We start from the raw sequence: 16,897 nt of genomic DNA on the forward strand, positions 1-16,897 counted from the left end.
CATGTTTGAATTTATGACCCACTGTCTGTCCCCAGTCCTGAATCCACTGCGCCATAAATAATGACTGGCAGCTGAAATGGGACTTTGTGACTTTAAGATGTGACTCGGGGAGATGTGGTCTATCTATTGTTGATGAGACAAAAGCGCGAGTCAGATTCATATAGGAGTGGCGGGGAATAACTTCTCATATCCTCATAACACAGTCACAAAGCCACACAGCAAAACTTCAATAACCTCACACTTCTTTCTGGACATGGGTGAGTGCATAGAATTTTTAATAACTCTTATCATCTATTATTAATGTGATTTGAAAATGTGAATTTCAATAACGTACTAATGTTGCTTTTAATATGTCCTTTCTGCCCTTAGACGTCATGTTGCCCTCATGCACTGTGGGCAAGATTTGCTGCAAATTAATCCAGTGTTGTCATTTATTAAAAAATAATTTTGATATCCACTTGTGGATTTTTGATCATTCAACAGGGATTGAATGGATTTTTGGCCATCACTGTAATAATATTACAGTTTGGCCTTGTTCTTGATATATAACATAGTTTAACACAGAATGAGGATTTCAGAAGAAGGTGGCAATTTCAGAAGATAACCTCCCCTGACCCCACTGATGATAAACTCAGACTGGAATCAGAGTGGCTGATAGAGAAGAGACTTTCATCATGCCAAGGTCATGCCAGGTCACTCGTGTGAAGGAGGTCAGAAACTCCCACATGTGGCTCTGGCATAAATAAGCAACTTTCCATGAGGACTGTGGACCCAAACAACATGTGCTAACCATTTTTTCTCTCACTTACAAACAACTTGTGCTCTAATTTTAACACGTTTTTTAACAGCTTTGCGATATCGATTGATTATCTGGCGTCTGCTCTAAAACGCAGCGATACCTTGTGCACAGACTTCACTTGGAGGTTATAATGGGCCTGTATCACTCTATCACTGTATCACTATTTCAGCAGGGCACAGCTGAAGTGTAGGCGTCTGCAGGCACTGCCGCTTTTTGGGTCTCTAGCAGCTTTCCTGCTGATACTATTTATACTTTGGTGGCAGTTTGTTTAACTCACAGACTCTGGTCCTCCCAACTCAAGCCTCACAATTTGAAAAATGATCGCAAATGATTTGAGATATAGTCACCTAAGGCACTCAAGTATTTCACAGTGTGTACCATAATTTTGAGTGTTGTTGTTGTTGTTGTTGTTGTTGTTGTGAAGATATTCAACCCCCCCCCCCCCTCGTTCATTATGCTTCCACCCACTCTTTGAACACTTGAACCCAGCCCCCGCCGGCATTGACACTCAGTGCCCTGGTACCAGCCTCATCCAGCTGTGCATGGAGGATGGCCTGAGTCGTGACATTGCCAGTGGTGTAGAGACGATCCTGGTGTCCTGGTGACCCCCGCCCCCCCTCCCCCCACCACCATCACCACCACCATCAGTCTATACTACTGTGTGTGTGTGTGTGTGTGTGTATGTGTGTGTGTTCGTGTTGTGGCACTGTGGTCTTTGTTTGTTTAACATCGCTGCCCTTTGTTCAACTCTAATCGTGGCAAAGACAAAGGATATTGTCTTTGCAGCCACAAAGAGAAGCTCTTTCTTCGGGGGCCCTCAGGCCAGTGTTTCACCACCATCTCTCACTCGCCCGGTGACGCCTGTGATCTCTGGAGAAAGAGAGAGAGGGCTGGACCACAGTCAGAATAGGGTTTAGCTGTGCGGTGCTGGTACGAGCAGACTGGAGCTCTCACATGCGGATGAAATCAGCGCAGAGAGACTTATTTTACAGTAGCAATACCCTGTAGGCAGCACAGCACATCACTGGTTGGCACGGGGATCTTTCTTGTTGTGGAGTAGGACACGATCAGAAGCAGCAAATGTTTCCGGTCAGGCAGCCTTGGCTTTGCAAAGCCTTAGGTGCTTCCCTCTATCCCATTTCTGCCAATGCATTTATTAACACTGGATATTTGCTACCTGCTTCAGCAGCACAGCTTACACTGGAAGAAGTGCATGAGATTGTCGTGAACTCATTAGCGACTGCTTTTTGTTTGGACGCTTTATTCGGAGTTTGCTGCTTTGAACTCTTGTTTATCACTGCTGTCTAATTTTTTTTCTTCTGTTGCTTTCTTGCCTGTTGTTGGAGTTTGGTGCATGCTCATGGATTTGCAGACTGAGCGAGGCCTTTTTCATAACTCCCCAGACAGGGTGAAAGGGTTCCCCACCGTGGTGGCGTAGATGTGTTGTGTGGTAATATGTGCGGTGTGTGCCGCCTGTTTGCTGATATATTATGCCCCCTCAGGTTGTTATGATTGCTGTATCCGGTGCATTGGGGCAGTGCCCTACCCGTCCCTGGTGGCCACCTTGCTGTGCTATGCCGGCATGGCGTTATTTTGTGGCTGTGGGCATGAAGCTCTCACCCAGACCGAAGTCCTCGTCTCGACTTACTTCGCCCGCAACGTCCAGGACTATGAGATCATGGCCTCCTTGTGAGTGATGCTGCTTTAAATTCTCTTGAGTTGTGATTCATCAGCAGTTTCTTCACTTCTCTGTCTGACTGACTCCCTCCCTGTGACTGTTCCAGTATCAAATATTTCCAGTTTGTGATCTATGGCCTGGCATCATTTTTCTTCCTCTACGGCATCCTGCTGCTGGCTGAGGGTTTCTACACCACGAGCGCTGTGAAGCAGACCTTTGGCGAATTCAGGAGCACCCAATGTGGCCGCTGCCTCAGCCTGACGGTAAGGATGGGGAATGAGGGGGGAGGGGGTGAAGAGGGAGGGGAAATATGACGTCAGGTCATCGCTAAAAGGCCGAATTTTGGTTTTTGTTTTGAGCTCCTAATCTCAATAAAAAACACTCACTGTTTCCACGATTTTTCCACACACAAGCGTGAATTATGGTTGATAGCTGATTTAATGACAGCACATTTATCACAGCGAGACCTGAGCTTCCACGCCACATTTCTCTGACCTTATGTGCTGCACTTATTTTCTCCACAGTTTATCATAGTGACGTACATCTTGGCCTTCATCTGGCTGGCAGTGTTTGCCTTCACTGCTATCCCAGTCTTCTTCCTGTTCAACATGGAGCAAACCTGCCACAACATCAACATCCTGGCTGAAACAACCCCCAGCATTAATCAGCATGGCTGGATTTGCATGGACGCCAGGCAGTATGGTGCGTTGTTCTTATAATGACTGACCGCATGCCCACCTGATGAGAATGTTAATGCGTCCTTGGAAGAAATGAATTAATCATTAGGGAGAGAATGCAAAACTGGTTGTTAAATTAGTCATGAAATAATTAAAATTGCTATGCCATGTATCTTATTTTCATTACTGAAGTTTCCCTGATGTGTTTTGAGCAAGCAGGGACTTAAATGCACCACAGCCCATTCAGCAGTAGTAAGAGCTACAGTACATCACTTACACCGTGTCTTCATTTAAGGTCTTCTTCCTTGGAATGCAATGCCAGGCAAGTCGTGTGGGATGACCTTGGCATCTATTTGCAAAACCAGCGAAGTGAGTGGAAGAATCCAATATCCGATATTCAGTATTTCATGTCAGCAAGATCACATGAAAATACATCCACAGAACCAATGCACAATCAATTTTAAATTATCAATGGATGCATGTGTGAGAATTTTGTACAGAGAAATGATACAAACATACAAATGATTGGTCCAGTTCTCTGAATACATATTAAATTGACCTGTGCTTCTTACATCTTACAGTTCTACGTCACCTATGACTTGTTTATAGCTGCGTTTGCTGGTGCTGGAGTCACTCTTTTAGCTCTGGTGAGTAGCTATTTTCTGGTCAGGTAAAGTATTTCTTTTGATTTATTCAAACTCCTTGGAGTAAATACCAGGAAGTAAAATCACATCTAAAGTGTCACTTCATCCAAATTGTCACAAGAGAGATGTTTAGCAAATGGTCGCATTTCATTATGTCTGTCTCTGAGATTTCGGCTGCGATTGCAAGACAATGAAAGTGAGTGAAATGTAGTTTATGGTGTTTTGAGTGGCATTGAAAATGACTTGAAATATCTCTCCAAAAACAGTGTCACTGTCACTGTTTATAATCCACAGACATTTTTGACAACAAGCAGCAAAAATATGAGATATGTTTGCAACAAACCCTGGACAACTCCAAACCAAAACGACCTGCATGGCTGATGTTTCTTATCGTTTGAATGGGCCCTTCATGTTGTTGTTTTTGTTTTACCTTTGTAGTGGAGCTAAATTAAAGTTACTGGATTGTTTGACCATGCCATTTATAATGATCCCAGCACATATCCAGCTTTTTCATATTTTTTTCCATCCATCCTGCCTCCCTCCATGTTTTCTTTTGCAGTTTCTTTATCTGATTGCCACCACCTACAACTATGCAGTCTTGCGGTTCCTGGGAAGAAAAGGAATTCGCTAAGTACGTCTTCATCCCCATCAGCACCATCCTCTGGCTATGAGATGGACAGTCAGCACTAGTCTCCATTCATCCTCTTGGGAACAACACCTTCCAAACCTGGATCACCTGCTAGTATTTCTTTAGATCTGTCCAATAACAGACGTGTTTCTCATCACTGTTTTGTATGAACAACAGACAGAGAGATGAAGACGATGATTCACCCCCAGCATTGAGCCCAGCTCTTCTCCTTAAACACTTCTCTCAGATGATTCTCTTCGCTTTGTTGTTCACTTTCCTCTCGCAGGTTGTTTCTCCAATTTGATCCTTTTTCTGAAGCTTTACTGGTGCCGAAGCTGTTGTCAGATTGTGATGTATGACGTTCATGCATAATTAAGAGTAATGACGGCTTGCCTCGCAAAGCATAACTGCATGTTCACTATTCACTGTTTACTGATGCATATATAGATTCTGAATATGATTTTGCTGCTGCCTCATTATCACCATCTTGTGTATCAACACTGCGTGAACTAAAGCAAGAGAAGCTGAATGTACCAAAGTTCTCTGCAAGAGTTTTTAATGTGTCCCCCTCATCTCCCTATTTGCTTTCACTTACAATGCATGTACTTTGCATAAACTCCTATAATGTATTTTTGCTTTGTTTAAATCCCAATTTGTTTTTGGGGGAACAATATTTGTATCTATTTCCTGGAGGTTTTTTAGTTACTGCTTAAAATAAGCTGTTTTTATGTCACTGAGGTGTTGATGCTTTAATAACTTGCTTCCAAGTGTTTGATGTGTAGCCCTGCTACTTAGTGTTGTTTGTGCTCATTTGAAATTAAGGCTGATTAAACCATTTAAATCTGAGGCACTGAGCTGGGGTTTTATTTTAATATTATACAGTATGTTTCAATGAAACCAGTCTTGTTGACTGCAAAGTAATCCATTCAAGCATCTTTGGCAGTTAAAGTAATAAATAATCTTCTGGAGCCAAACCTTTTTGAAGATTTCTTATGTCCTAAAAACGTTCAGTAGGAAAATTGGGTCGATAGGCAGAAAACAGAGTTAAGGCAACAGTGGTGAGATTCTCAGCCTGTATAACACATTAATCACAGTATGCTTTGAGTCCTCCGACAACATGTTTGTCCCAGTTACGGCTTCAGGCGTTGACAGCTTTTTCAAAGCAGACACCACAGTGGATCACTTGGTCATGCAGGAACATCGGGGTCAGCAGATCTCCCAGGACCTTAGCACACGCACCACACTGTAAAACATACCCAACATCAACATTATGTAATAATAAGAGTGGGTCAATCAATACACATGTAACAGCATCTTTCCTAACGGACAGGACAAACCTTCAGACAGTCAGCGTGGCAGGTCACCAGAGGTTCACTAAGACTGATCTTAGTGTTTCCATCAATTACTTGGTCGCAGAATGAGCAGATAGGTTTGCCATCACTGAGGTAGACAGAAGGTGAGAAATAGATTATCACACCACCTGCTCTTCATGTATGAACTTTGTGTCCCTTTGCACGACTAAAATAAAGTGTTAAATTCAATTTTTGTCGGTCTTAAAGTGAGTTAGAGTGAGTGTTACCTGGTCTTTTTGAGAGTTTGTGTGGCTGGAAGCTTCTCTTTGGGCTTTTCAGATCTTTGAGGGCTACAAAAATAATTAATCAGCAAACAATGAGATGCATTTCATGGCACAAGTGAAACCATGTGATTATTATGTTTAAAAACAAACAAACAGTAGATGTATGGATTGTTTGGTTTGATAAGAGCTGACTCACGTGTTGGTGTCGTTAGCCTGGTTCACTTTTGGCTCCGCTGGATGGGATTGTCTTGGTTTTGGTTTTGGTTCAGGAGCTTCGGTCTTGGGCGGCTCCACGTCAAATGCATCAGTCAGTTCAATGGCTCTGTTATATAACTTATCTGCTCCGGCCTCTGGAGCAGGTTCATGAACGTCCACAGTGCTCGACTCTGTCGTACCAGGTGGTGAATTCTCAGGTGCTGGCTCAGCACTTTTCTCAAAAACAGTGTTATCAACAGGCTGGACTTGACACTCGACTGCCTCTTTGACACTGGCTTTCAAAGCTGGTTCTGCTGGAGCTTCGATCTCAGCTTTAGGCTCTACACACTTTACCTCAGTTTCAGCTGCAGGCCGAGCTGGAGTTTTAGTTGAAGCATCTTCGATTGGCTCCACGGTGCCTTGTAGAGCAGCCTTGTCACTTGGTGTTGCATCATTTACAGCAGGGGTCTCGGGTGATGACTCCACCACAGCCTCGGCTGCAGCTTCAACTGTTTCTTCTGTGTTTTGTTCTGGAGGACATTTCTCACAACCTTCCTCTGTAGCAGCTTCTGGAGCGCACTCAGTGGGTGATTTAGGTTCAGATTCTATCGTTAATTCAGGGTCTGGATCGTTCTTGTTTTGAAGAGAAACCTCTTCTCCTGGTGGTGCTTTAATCACGTCACTCATATCAGGTGATGACTCCACCACAACCTCGGCTACAGCTTCGATGTTTTCTTCAGATTTGACCACTAATTCAGGGTCTGGTTCCTTATTGTTTTGAAGGGAAACTTCTTCTTTTGGTGTTGTTTGAATCATGTCACTTATATCAGGTGATGACTCCACCACAGCCTCAGCTACAGCTTCAATATTTTCTTCAGATTCAACCACTAATATAGGGTCTGCCTCGGCTACGGCTTCAATAGTTTCTTCAGATTTGACCACTAATTCATGGTCTGGTTCCTTATTGTTTTGAAGAGCAGCCTCTTCTTTTGGGATTGTTTGAATCACATCACTCATATCAGGTGGTGACTCTACCACAGCCTCGGCTACAGCTTCAATGCTTTCTTCTGTGTTTTGTTCTGTAGCAGCTTCTGGAGCACACTCAGTGGGTGATTTGGATTCAGGTTCTGCCACTAAGTCGGGATCTGGTTCCTTATTGTCTTGAAGAGAAGCCTCTTCTTCTGGTTTTGCTTGAATCACATTCCTTGGATCAGGCAATGACTCCTCCACAACCACAGCTTCAGCCTTATAAACATCTGCTGCAGCATCCTCTGCAGGTTGTTTGGTTGATTTTACTACTGCATCCTCCAGTTGTGCTGCTTTAGCTGGCTCTGTTTCGACTGGAGGTTCCTCTTGAGGCTTCAGTTCCACTGGGAGAACAGCAGGGACTTCTGCTTTATCTTGAACAGGATCTTGCACCTCAGCAGCTGCAGAAACCTTGGTCTCAGTCTGGTCTACATTTGACTTATCAACTGGTTTATCATCATTTTCTTTCTTGTTTTCAGTAGCTGTGTTTGCAACATTTTTTTCCGGTTCTGTTTTGCCATTTTGGAAAACTTCTTCTATGGGTGTTTTGGGCCTGTAACAGAGCAAGTCACTTCTTACACATTATATAATAAAGAGACACTCAGCATCTTTGTATTTAGCTGCATTTACAGTCAGTGGAAAGATGCTCTTAAGTCTGTAAAGTATGTGATCGACACTGTTGAGCCCTAAGGCAGAGCATCTTTGTGGTATGAATAACGTCACCATTATTAGCTGAATCACTAAAGCAAAGAAAAAATAATAATTTGCAATACAAAGACATCTAGCAGTAGCATTCAATATTTGGTTTAAAAGTTCAGGCTTGACAGAGATTAATAATGCAAACCATGGAAACATGTTGATTTGGAGAGGAGTAGTCTCTTATGTTTTACCTTACTAATTAAAATTCAACACATACATACCCTTCAGTTGGAGAAAGTTGTGTCTTTTGGGGAGGGGGACTCACTTCTGATCTGACAGGGTAAGAAGGAGAAACACATATTGGAATTTATAAACTTATAGAAAACCACAAAACATCAGCAAATTGTATCATGCTTACAGATTTTGTGGTACAAATGAGAGCTTTCGCTATCTTCAGGTATCAAAGGCCAAAGCACCATAGGAGAGTTTTCAACTCCAGTGATATAACTCTAATTTAAAGGTCTGATCAATGGATAAAGTAAATTTACAATACTACAACAGGTCACTTGTCAATTTGACTTGTAGTTTCAAACTGTCTTATTTTAAATGCATGAGAGATTTTTCTTCTATACCCTGCTAGATTTAAAAAAAAAAAATTGCATTTGAGAGCAAACACTATACGTGCCTCTAACACCTGTGCTGAGTGATAAAACAAGAGTGACTGTGACTGCTAAAACACAGCCAATGAACAAAGCTGAAAAATGCACCCTTAAATGCCAACATAAGGTGTATTAATGATGGAGATGTCATGTCACCAAACCACAAGGATAGGCCTGGGGCTGTTTTCTTAAACAAGAATGTGAACCATCTGCATTCATTCAAATTAAATGTGCTGGATATACACGTGAGGCATGCATTGGACCACAGTCAATAATGCATCAGTATGACGTTGATCTTTATTTGTCTATTGAGTGAAAGACAATTGATCCCCTAAAGGCAATTATATCCTAATAAATCACTCATACTAGTCAAATAAACTACTCACGACTACTTGTCATTTTGACTACTAGCTACTCACATCAGTTGTACTAGCAGTCTATTAGGCTATTACCTTTTATTTTGGTAACGGGAATTTTCATACTTTTATTTTGAAGGGTGCTTGGCTGGACTTCCGCTGCTGTTCCGCTGTCGGCTAATTCAGAGGCAGCATTTCTTGCTAGTTAGGAAAATACATGTTCATAGTAAAGTGTAGGCGCCAAATATCAACTTTTGTGCAACGACAGTCATGTAGCAGCGACTACGCAACAAAAGCGGCCACACATTTAGTGTTTTGAGCGTAATTTTGTCTTTAACAAAAACAAAAACCTGTGACTTCACGTTACTGTGGCGTTAGTTTACAAACAGCAGCGCTGCGGAGCTCAGCGTCTCGGCAGCAGACGGACTGTTTTCTGTTTCTCTCTCAAGCTCAGTCCGACGACCTCCACACCAGCAGGTCAGTGAGTGTTTCAACAGGTCCTCTGTGTTTAAACAAGTTTGTTTTGTCTGTGAAAATAACTACACCAGCAGTGGTGTTTAGTTTAATTAAATAGTATTTAATTTAATCAGTGTGTTTCTGTGTCCAGGTAACAAACAAGCGAAATGAAGTAGGCTATTCAAGTAAACCTGCACAGTATGGAAAGTCTAAAGTCAGTTTTAAAAATGAATCTATGAAATGTATCTTTGTGTTTATATAAACTGAAATGAATGACAATCTTCATATAGACTCTCTGTTCAATCCAACTCAGGTGTAACTAGGCATTTATATCTAGATGTGTGTATTTGTGGCTTTGGTGGGAAAAAAATCAGCATTTTTTTTTATTACTGTCACACTAAATTATCTTTTGCAAGAAGATCCTGAAATGAGCTGAGAAATATAACCACAAAGTTTTATTTAAATTACTCTTAAACTAGCAAATCATATGCCAACTGCAGCCTTATTGTCTTTCCATCCACTGTGCAGTGAATGTCAATACTTGATGCAGGACTCAGGAGGTTGTTCTCTGATTCTTGTGCCTTGCATCAGTATTAAGACTCAGATGGCAGATGGGTCAGCCATCATGTTAAAAAAAAAACATAGATCAAAAGGTTATGATACAATCCTTTTGCAAGACTGGGAAAAAGCCGTTGTTTCCTGTTGTGTGATAGGCTATGTGTATTTGCTGCTGTTATATTGGTTTCAAAAGCATAATTTCCTGTTCCATCCTACAGGCAAAAAATGCCGTCAAGAAATCATCTTGACAAAATCGGGAGGAAGAAGAAGAAGAAATGGACAGAGGAGGCCATGGAGCGCGCCCTGATAGAGGTGAAGTCAGGGAGGTGCACGGTGCGACAGGCTGCCAAGGAGTTTGGCGTCCCCAAGTCTTCACTGGGGGACAGAGTCAGCGGACGGGTGACGCCAGGGAGTCGCAGCGGCCCAGCTCAGCTTATCACCTCGGCAGATGAGGAGCTGTTAGTGGAGTTCTCCTTATATATGTCCAAGCATGGATTCCCACTTACTAAGCAGCAGCTGGTGTCCTTTGCCTCGTCCATTTACAAGCGGCAGCATCGCAGGGTGGCGTTCTCCAAACTGGGCCAGACCTGGTGGCTCAATTTCAGAAAGCGGCAAGAGAAGAATATTACAATTCAGGCGGCAGACAATGTCGTCCGCGGGAGGACGGTTTGTGTGAGGAAGGAGGCGGTGGATCAGTTTTTCAATTTACTGAACACCGTGGTGGACACTCACGGACTCAGAGACAAGCCTCACCAAATCTTCAACTGCAACGAGACGGGCTTCCAGCTGGGCAGGAAGAGGGTGATCCTCCCCAAACCGGCGGCCAGTCTGGGCTACAAGCCAGCGCCGGGCTCCAGGGACCACATCTCTGTCCTGGCTTGCTTTAGCGCAGCTGGAGAGGACATTCCCCCTTTTATTATCTACTCAAAGGCCTATCCAGGGGGGGTATGTTACAAGACACAAGGGCCGCCGAGTGCCCTCTATGGATGGTCAGACTCTGGATGCGTCACCTCCGACCTCTTTAAGAAATGGTTCCTCAAACATTTCCTCACGCATGCGCCCAAGGAGCGTCCGCTGCTGCTGATCTTCGACGGCCACAAGTCGCCCGTGAACCTGGAGGTGGTGGAGGCGGCTCGGAAGGAGGACGTCGTCCTTCTGTGCCTTCCCCCCCACTGCTCTCACGTGCTGCAGCCGCTGGACGCCGGGCTCTTCGCGCTCCTGAGGCAGCACTTCGCCGGGCTCGTGGGCGACGGCTGTGGTGGCACCGACGCTCACTTCGCAATAAGCAAGAAGGAGTTCTCGGGCGTTTTTAAAGGGACGTATCAGGTAGCGAAGGGGGACGAGGGCGTCAGGATTGTCAAAGAAGGGTTTGGGAAGTGTGGTATTTACCCACTCAACCCGTTTGTGGTCAACGAGGGTCATTTGATGCCGTCACACAGCATGGGCCCAGATGCTGGCTCCACACTGTCGGCTTCAGAGCAGGCGGTTCACAGTGTAGGAGACCTCACAGCTGCTGGACCCTCGCTGTAACTCATTTCTACACAACACTTGCAATCAGCCATCAGCAGCAGCTCTGAGGAAAGAGCAGAGTGCTCTGTTGGTCAGCTGGCGATGAGGAACGGGCTGTGTTGACATTAATTACTTGTCAAAGTTGTGGTCACATTTACTAATTGAGTAAGAACATTTGAACGTGGCACAACACTTTTTTCCGGCCCACGAGTCCCCCAGAGTAAAACTGAAGGAGTCAAATTATTTTAAAGGAACAATAAAGAAAATAAGAGGCCATGTTTCTGCTGTACAACATGTCCTTCAAATTCACTTTAAACTGCTCACAACTCATGTCCACATAAAGAAGTGAAAAAAAAAAATCCAGCTTGGGCAAAGCTTTTCTCAGAGGTTTGTCATATGGGTCTTTTCATATTAATATTATTGTTTATTCAATATTTTTATGTTTATTCAATATTTTTATGTTTTTAGCTGCTATGAACACCATTTCCCATAAGCACTAGACGTTTGTGAGATAAATGCCATGTCTCAGCGGAGAGGGCAAGTCTGCGATTAAGTCGAGGGGTCATAACAGAGCCGAGAGCAAAGGCAAAGTAGAAGTTATGAGACTTCAGTGACGTCAGCACAGTAGGAAAAGTGTGTTTTTGAGTGTTATTGACATGGACAGAGCCAAGTTAAGACGGTTTTATTTCTGTGGTCATGTGATTGCTGTTTGTTCAAATAATGAAGGTTCATTATAATATCATCATCAAATCATGTATAGAAAATCAAGCCCAACATGTTTTGTTTTCTCACCGTGGCCAATGAGAGAAAGGCTATAAACAGCTGACTGCACTGAGTTACAGAAATGAATGAATGGCTGCTTGGGTTCAACAAGTTGGGGACTACTGCTGCTGCGTTACAAATTCAACAGCTTGATAAGCTAACTCACATCAAACAATATAGATACAGTGTTGTGCTTTGTGGAAACTCTACGTTAATAATACTTCTAATTCTGTGCTGACCAAACACATTGTTTACTTATTGACTTAGTATTTATTGACCCAACAGATCTGTGAAAATAATAAAGGGAGAGGAAAAACTCAGCCACATTGTTAAAGTATCAACTGCAGAAGTTACAAATTGTGAAAATTGAATCAGTTGTTGTCGATATCTGGCAAGATTTATTGTGATCCAGCATCCAGAGGATTTGCAAGAAAAGATTTTCATATAAAACTTCTAGCTTAGTGACTGCTCCAATGTGTGTGTGTGTGTGTGTGTGTGTGTGTGTTTAAGCTGGCTCTGCAGTAACAGAACAGATACCAAACTTTTTCTTTTTCTTTTTTTTCCAATGGCATTGAGATGAGAAATGTTAACATAACCACTAACTTACTGCGGACGTGACTTGAAAATGTGCTTCGAGACAGTAATAAATGGGATATATTGTCTGAAATGAGTCGTGCCCTGCGGTGTCTGAATACATAGGTCTCTTCAAATATGTACTGTTTTGGATTCCCTCGGTGGAAGGAGCCCACAGTGTGACCTCAGGGAGAAAATCCAGAATAAAGGACTTTTTGAAATATTTTGCAGCACAAATGTGTCCTTACCTTTAATAATTTACTAAAGGGGCTTGTGCGTGTGTCGTGTTCGTGTTAAAGTCAGGTGATGTAATATCAATGCAATAGGTACGACTAAAAACAATACCCAGGCAGGGAACGGCACTGCATGTTTTATTCATTATAATTACTGTGCAAAGAGTCGATGACTGTTTCAAAACCTCTATACAGTCTATTTAAACATAATGTGTAACTCTGAATATGGCTGTTTTCATTTATAATTATCATTTATAATACATTTTTGCTGATTTTCTTTTATCCTCAGCAAATCGACAAGATTAATATTAAACACACAACCTTGTCATAATCACTAAAACATTAAGGCTGGTAAAATATTTGCACAGTTCAAACTGGGGAGTCATATTTTTATAATGGTCTATTGGAACCTGACGGGAAATATAAGAAAGGGAACTGCTCCAGCAGTCGTGTGTGTTTGCCTCAGGGAGAAAGGTTAAGGTTTGTATAAAGTTTAACAGTGAAGTGTTGGTCTCACTGCTGCCCCAGAGTCAAGTTAATGTTTATGTATGTTAATATCACAGATGATGATTTGTGCCTGGAGCTTGAAACATTTTTAACTTATTCACTGACACGACAGAGTTAAAGGACAGTTGAGGTTTGATTTGGGGAACTGACACCACATGGTTTCCCCTTGTCATGCAACACATTTTGTAAACATTTGAGATACTGTATTTGAGACAAGGGGGTCCAGTGTTTGAATATCAGTGTTTCAAGTTTTGCATCTAAATTGCTAGTTAAATATTACGTAATCAGATCTCACATGTTTACGTTATGATAGGAGTCTAGGTGTCAATGTACTTTCAATGGCTCAGTCTTTTTAATCAATGTCCACATGGTACTCACTCAAATTTCATGGCTGTGGAGAGGACGTATGATTTCTGCCTGACCATAGCTGGTTTCACCGGAGTCTCCACGGTGTGCTCCGTCCTGCAAGACAGAGGAGGTTGTTGTGTGAATGTGCAGCACGATTGTTGTACCATTTCTCTTCACACCCCCCAAAAAAAGCCAAAACTCAGGAGACCCCAGAGCTGTCATGCTGTTTTCAGAGGATACAGCAGGAGTGATGCCTTCCTGCAGCACGGCACTTTAGTGAGACGCAGGAAGACATGACGGCTTCGGTCGCTGCTTTAAATCAACGCTCTGTTTTTTTGATGTTGCACCGTGGCTGCTGAGCGTACCGTGCTTCCTCTGGCTCTTCACTCTCCCCTTTAGGTTTCTGGATCCAGCTGCCATCCTTCTTCAGCGCGGTCCGCACCCGGGTGGTTCTGAACACCTGGCTTCTGTCAACATCTACAACACACACACACACACACACACAATGTCAGGATATTCTGGGATGCCTGGGTTTCTTGCATGACATATTTAAATTAATAAAAGGATGAAATGTTGGAGTTCAGTGTGGCTTACCTTTTGACATGATGCTGCGATTTTCTTCAACCTGATGAAAAATGATTTTAAGATGAGATGAATCCAGGTTTGTTTGTTTTTCTAAACATCAGTGCAAACACAACAGTAGCCTAATCGCTGTGTGCATAAGCATAATGTGTTTATTTTTTTTGCGTCCTGCCTGGTTCTGACTTGTTGCTGTGACACAATGTTTAATGACCTCGCATCCTCATCCACAACCTGTAAAACTGCATTCTGCCTGCTCAAAATATAAATCTATAATGCAAGTTGACAGAGGCTGTCACCAACCCCCTGTGAAAAACTACTGTGTGTTCTGAGAGAGTACAGACAAACACTGAAATGACACATATAAATCTGCTCTTTTTCCCAGTGCTCACTGAATTGTATGACAAAAAAATAACACCTTTTCAAGAAAATCAAGTGTAAACAATCTCATCCTGTTATGTTACATAGTTCTGACTCAGAGCATATTCACCATCACCATAATCTCTCTTTCATTCATGGATGTTATCTCACTCTGTGTTTACATTGTCATTCCCAGTCATACTGTGCTCCTCTTCACATTTTGACCCTGCACTCAGAGTTTTAAAGTCTCTCATGATCAGTCTTTCTGGAGATGTGCCAGCACCGATTAAACAGGTCAAATTCATTATTCATAGAAAATTAAAGCAATTCCAACTTTGTAATAATGAGTCCTCAATCTGCATAGTCGATGAACATGAAATCCAAAGTAGTGAAAAGTCCTTCTCTGTGCCGTATTGTGCTCTCTCACCTGTAAAGTCAGCTGTGTTGGTGCTGTCAGCGCTGAGTGGTGTTGTGTCTCCTCTGGATCTCAAACAGGAAAGGAAAGATATTTTAACCTGAGCACCCACTACCCCCCCTGACATTTTAGATTCCACCCATACCACAGACCGAAGTGCTGCACCTGGATGCCACCATGCAGGTTAATCTAGTAAGTGGGTTTTTTTCTTCCATTCCATTGTTTTATAGCTTGTGTGTGAAATAATAAACTCTTTAGTCACTCTGAAGCAAGATTTCCTGAAAGAATAATTTGAAATAAAAAGCTCTCTCTAGGATTATTCTTGTGACAATGTGCACCATTTAAACCAATACATGTTAGTACTTAATGGTGTTTGTTTTTTCCCCTGACTTTGGCCTTGTAATGTGCACTCACTTACTACACTTTGTTTTACACTTGAATTGACGCCCGGCAGCTCATTAGCTTGGGAATCATTTTAGAGTAGTTCTGCTGTTCCTGTCAGGTTGATACCAGGAATCAAGTGAGACCTGATCTTTAACCACGACTTTAATCTTTGATCTTTACTCACGGCAAAATGCATCACAACAAAGCATGCGTTTCAATGAAGCCAAAACAGACACACCAGACAAATATAACCTCAGTGTGTAACGTGACGTAATTTTACTTCATTTAGGTTGATGGGCTGAAATGAGTTACGTTTTTCTACAGATTATCAGGGATGTTGTCTCTGTAAAGAGACCATGAATTGTTCTTTGGTGGGAACTTTACATGTCACCACCTCTCTGGGTCTTATTTTCACAGAAAATGTACACCTGACATAGTAAAATAAGACCTTTTAGCCTCATAATGTTTGAATGTTGCATGGAATCCAGTAGAACCTCCTCCCTTGGTTTGTTTCCTGGAACCGCACCTGAACCTGTTAGATGAAAAAAAAAAAAGTCTTAGTATTTCCACATTGCAGAGTTTAAGAAACAAAAATCATCAACATGGTTAATCAAATAGAGTACAAGTGACATGGTGGAATAGGAGCATTTGGGTCGCTGCAAAGAAACTGTTTCAAGGGAAATGTTTAACTATGTTACTGTATCACTAAAATGCATGGTGTGAACATTAACTCTGAGTAAAATGAGGAAATTCAAGATAATCCAACCAGATTTGTTTTGACATTAGTAGAACAAAACTATAAACAAAACAAAACAATTCACAAAGTATGTGAATCATGACCAGTGTAGCTGGAAGTTATTTCCATCATGAAAAACTGGTTAGCGAGATTTGATTCTGTATAATTTATCTTGAGAGACTTACACTTACCTGAGAATGCAATAAACCTCTGTTCCACTCAAAATCTATTGTGATGCCCCGTGTTTTAACAGTAATAACTCCCTGCATTTGTAAAGCTTGTAAATTTTGTGTGCAAAATATGACTTGTGTCTTTCAAGGAATATTAACCATGAACTCTTGTTAATGACCATTTAGCACACACTGAAGTGTCAAAACTGTCAAGTAGGCCTATTGTTTGTTCTACTATGGCAGCATACCAGCTTCCTACTCACTGTGATCTATGATGTAATGGAAACGCCATAGGATCCGAGAATACCTTGCACAGACAGAACCCAGTCATTAGATGGAGGTTTGACTGATTTTTCTCTACCACCTGATAGTACGTGCCCCCTACCTTCCTCACCAAAGCACTGCACATTATTATGAAGACACTTTACTG

The 16,897-nt window shown here is 42.2% G+C and overlaps 2 protein-coding genes across 4 annotated transcripts; one reads left to right on the plus strand and one right to left on the minus strand.

The window, feature by feature from the left end:
• The first annotated feature begins 175 nt into the window (after positions 1–175).
• plp1b (proteolipid protein 1b) lies at positions 176–5,266 on the plus strand. Of its 3 annotated transcripts, XM_083987410.1 has the most exons (7): positions 1,726–1,919; positions 2,302–2,488; positions 2,584–2,740; positions 3,002–3,179; positions 3,450–3,523; positions 3,736–3,801; positions 4,358–5,266. In XM_083987410.1, the coding sequence occupies exons 1-7, from the start codon at positions 1,880–1,882 to the stop codon at positions 4,427–4,429; spliced, it is 774 nt and encodes a 257-aa protein (XP_083843536.1). In that variant the 5' UTR covers positions 1,726–1,879; the 3' UTR covers positions 4,430–5,266. The 3 variants fall into 3 exon arrangements, with proteins under 3 accessions (XP_083843537.1, XP_083843536.1, XP_083843535.1); XM_083987411.1 differs by lacking the exons at positions 1,726–1,919; positions 4,358–5,266 and adding an exon at positions 176–257 and having other exon boundaries at positions 3,450–3,818; XM_083987409.1 differs by lacking the exon at positions 4,358–5,266 and having other exon boundaries at positions 3,450–3,818.
• A 203-nt stretch (positions 5,267–5,469) lies between these two features.
• Positions 5,470–15,282, minus strand: LOC310997364 (uncharacterized protein). Its single transcript, XM_083987039.1, has 9 exons — positions 15,190–15,282; positions 14,418–14,448; positions 14,189–14,300; positions 13,854–13,937; positions 8,144–8,194; positions 6,199–7,776; positions 6,006–6,068; positions 5,764–5,866; positions 5,470–5,669 (listed from the first exon to the last, which is right to left on the minus strand). Exons 2-9 carry the CDS (start codon positions 14,425–14,427, stop codon positions 5,565–5,567), a joined length of 2,106 nt encoding a protein of 701 aa, XP_083843165.1. The 5' UTR covers positions 14,428–14,448; positions 15,190–15,282; the 3' UTR covers positions 5,470–5,564.
• Positions 15,283–16,897: the final 1,615 nt, after the last annotated feature.

Source organism: Trachurus trachurus (genome assembly GCF_905171665.1).
Source record: "Trachurus trachurus genome assembly, chromosome: 14".
Taxonomy (NCBI): domain Eukaryota; kingdom Metazoa; phylum Chordata; class Actinopteri; order Carangiformes; family Carangidae; genus Trachurus; species Trachurus trachurus.

Bases quoted from the DNA above. Each gene is read 5' to 3' on its own strand.
- plp1b (XM_083987409.1), top strand. From the start codon at position 1,880: ATGTTTCCGGTCAGGCAGCCTTGGCTTTGCAAAGCCTTAG. The intron at 2,741-3,001 runs GTAAGGATGGGG...TTTTCTCCACAG, and splicing joins GCCGCTGCCTCAGCCTGACG to TTTATCATAGTGACGTACAT. The intron at 3,180-3,449 runs GTGCGTTGTTCT...TCTTCATTTAAG, and splicing joins CATGGACGCCAGGCAGTATG to GTCTTCTTCCTTGGAATGCA.
- LOC310997364 (XM_083987039.1), bottom strand. The intron at 6,069-6,198 runs GTGAGTCAGCTC...TTATTTTTGTAG, and splicing joins CAGGCTAACGACACCAACAC to CCCTCAAAGATCTGAAAAGC. The intron at 5,670-5,763 runs GTTTGTCCTGTC...TATGTTTTACAG, and splicing joins GCCACGCTGACTGTCTGAAG to TGTGGTGCGTGTGCTAAGGT.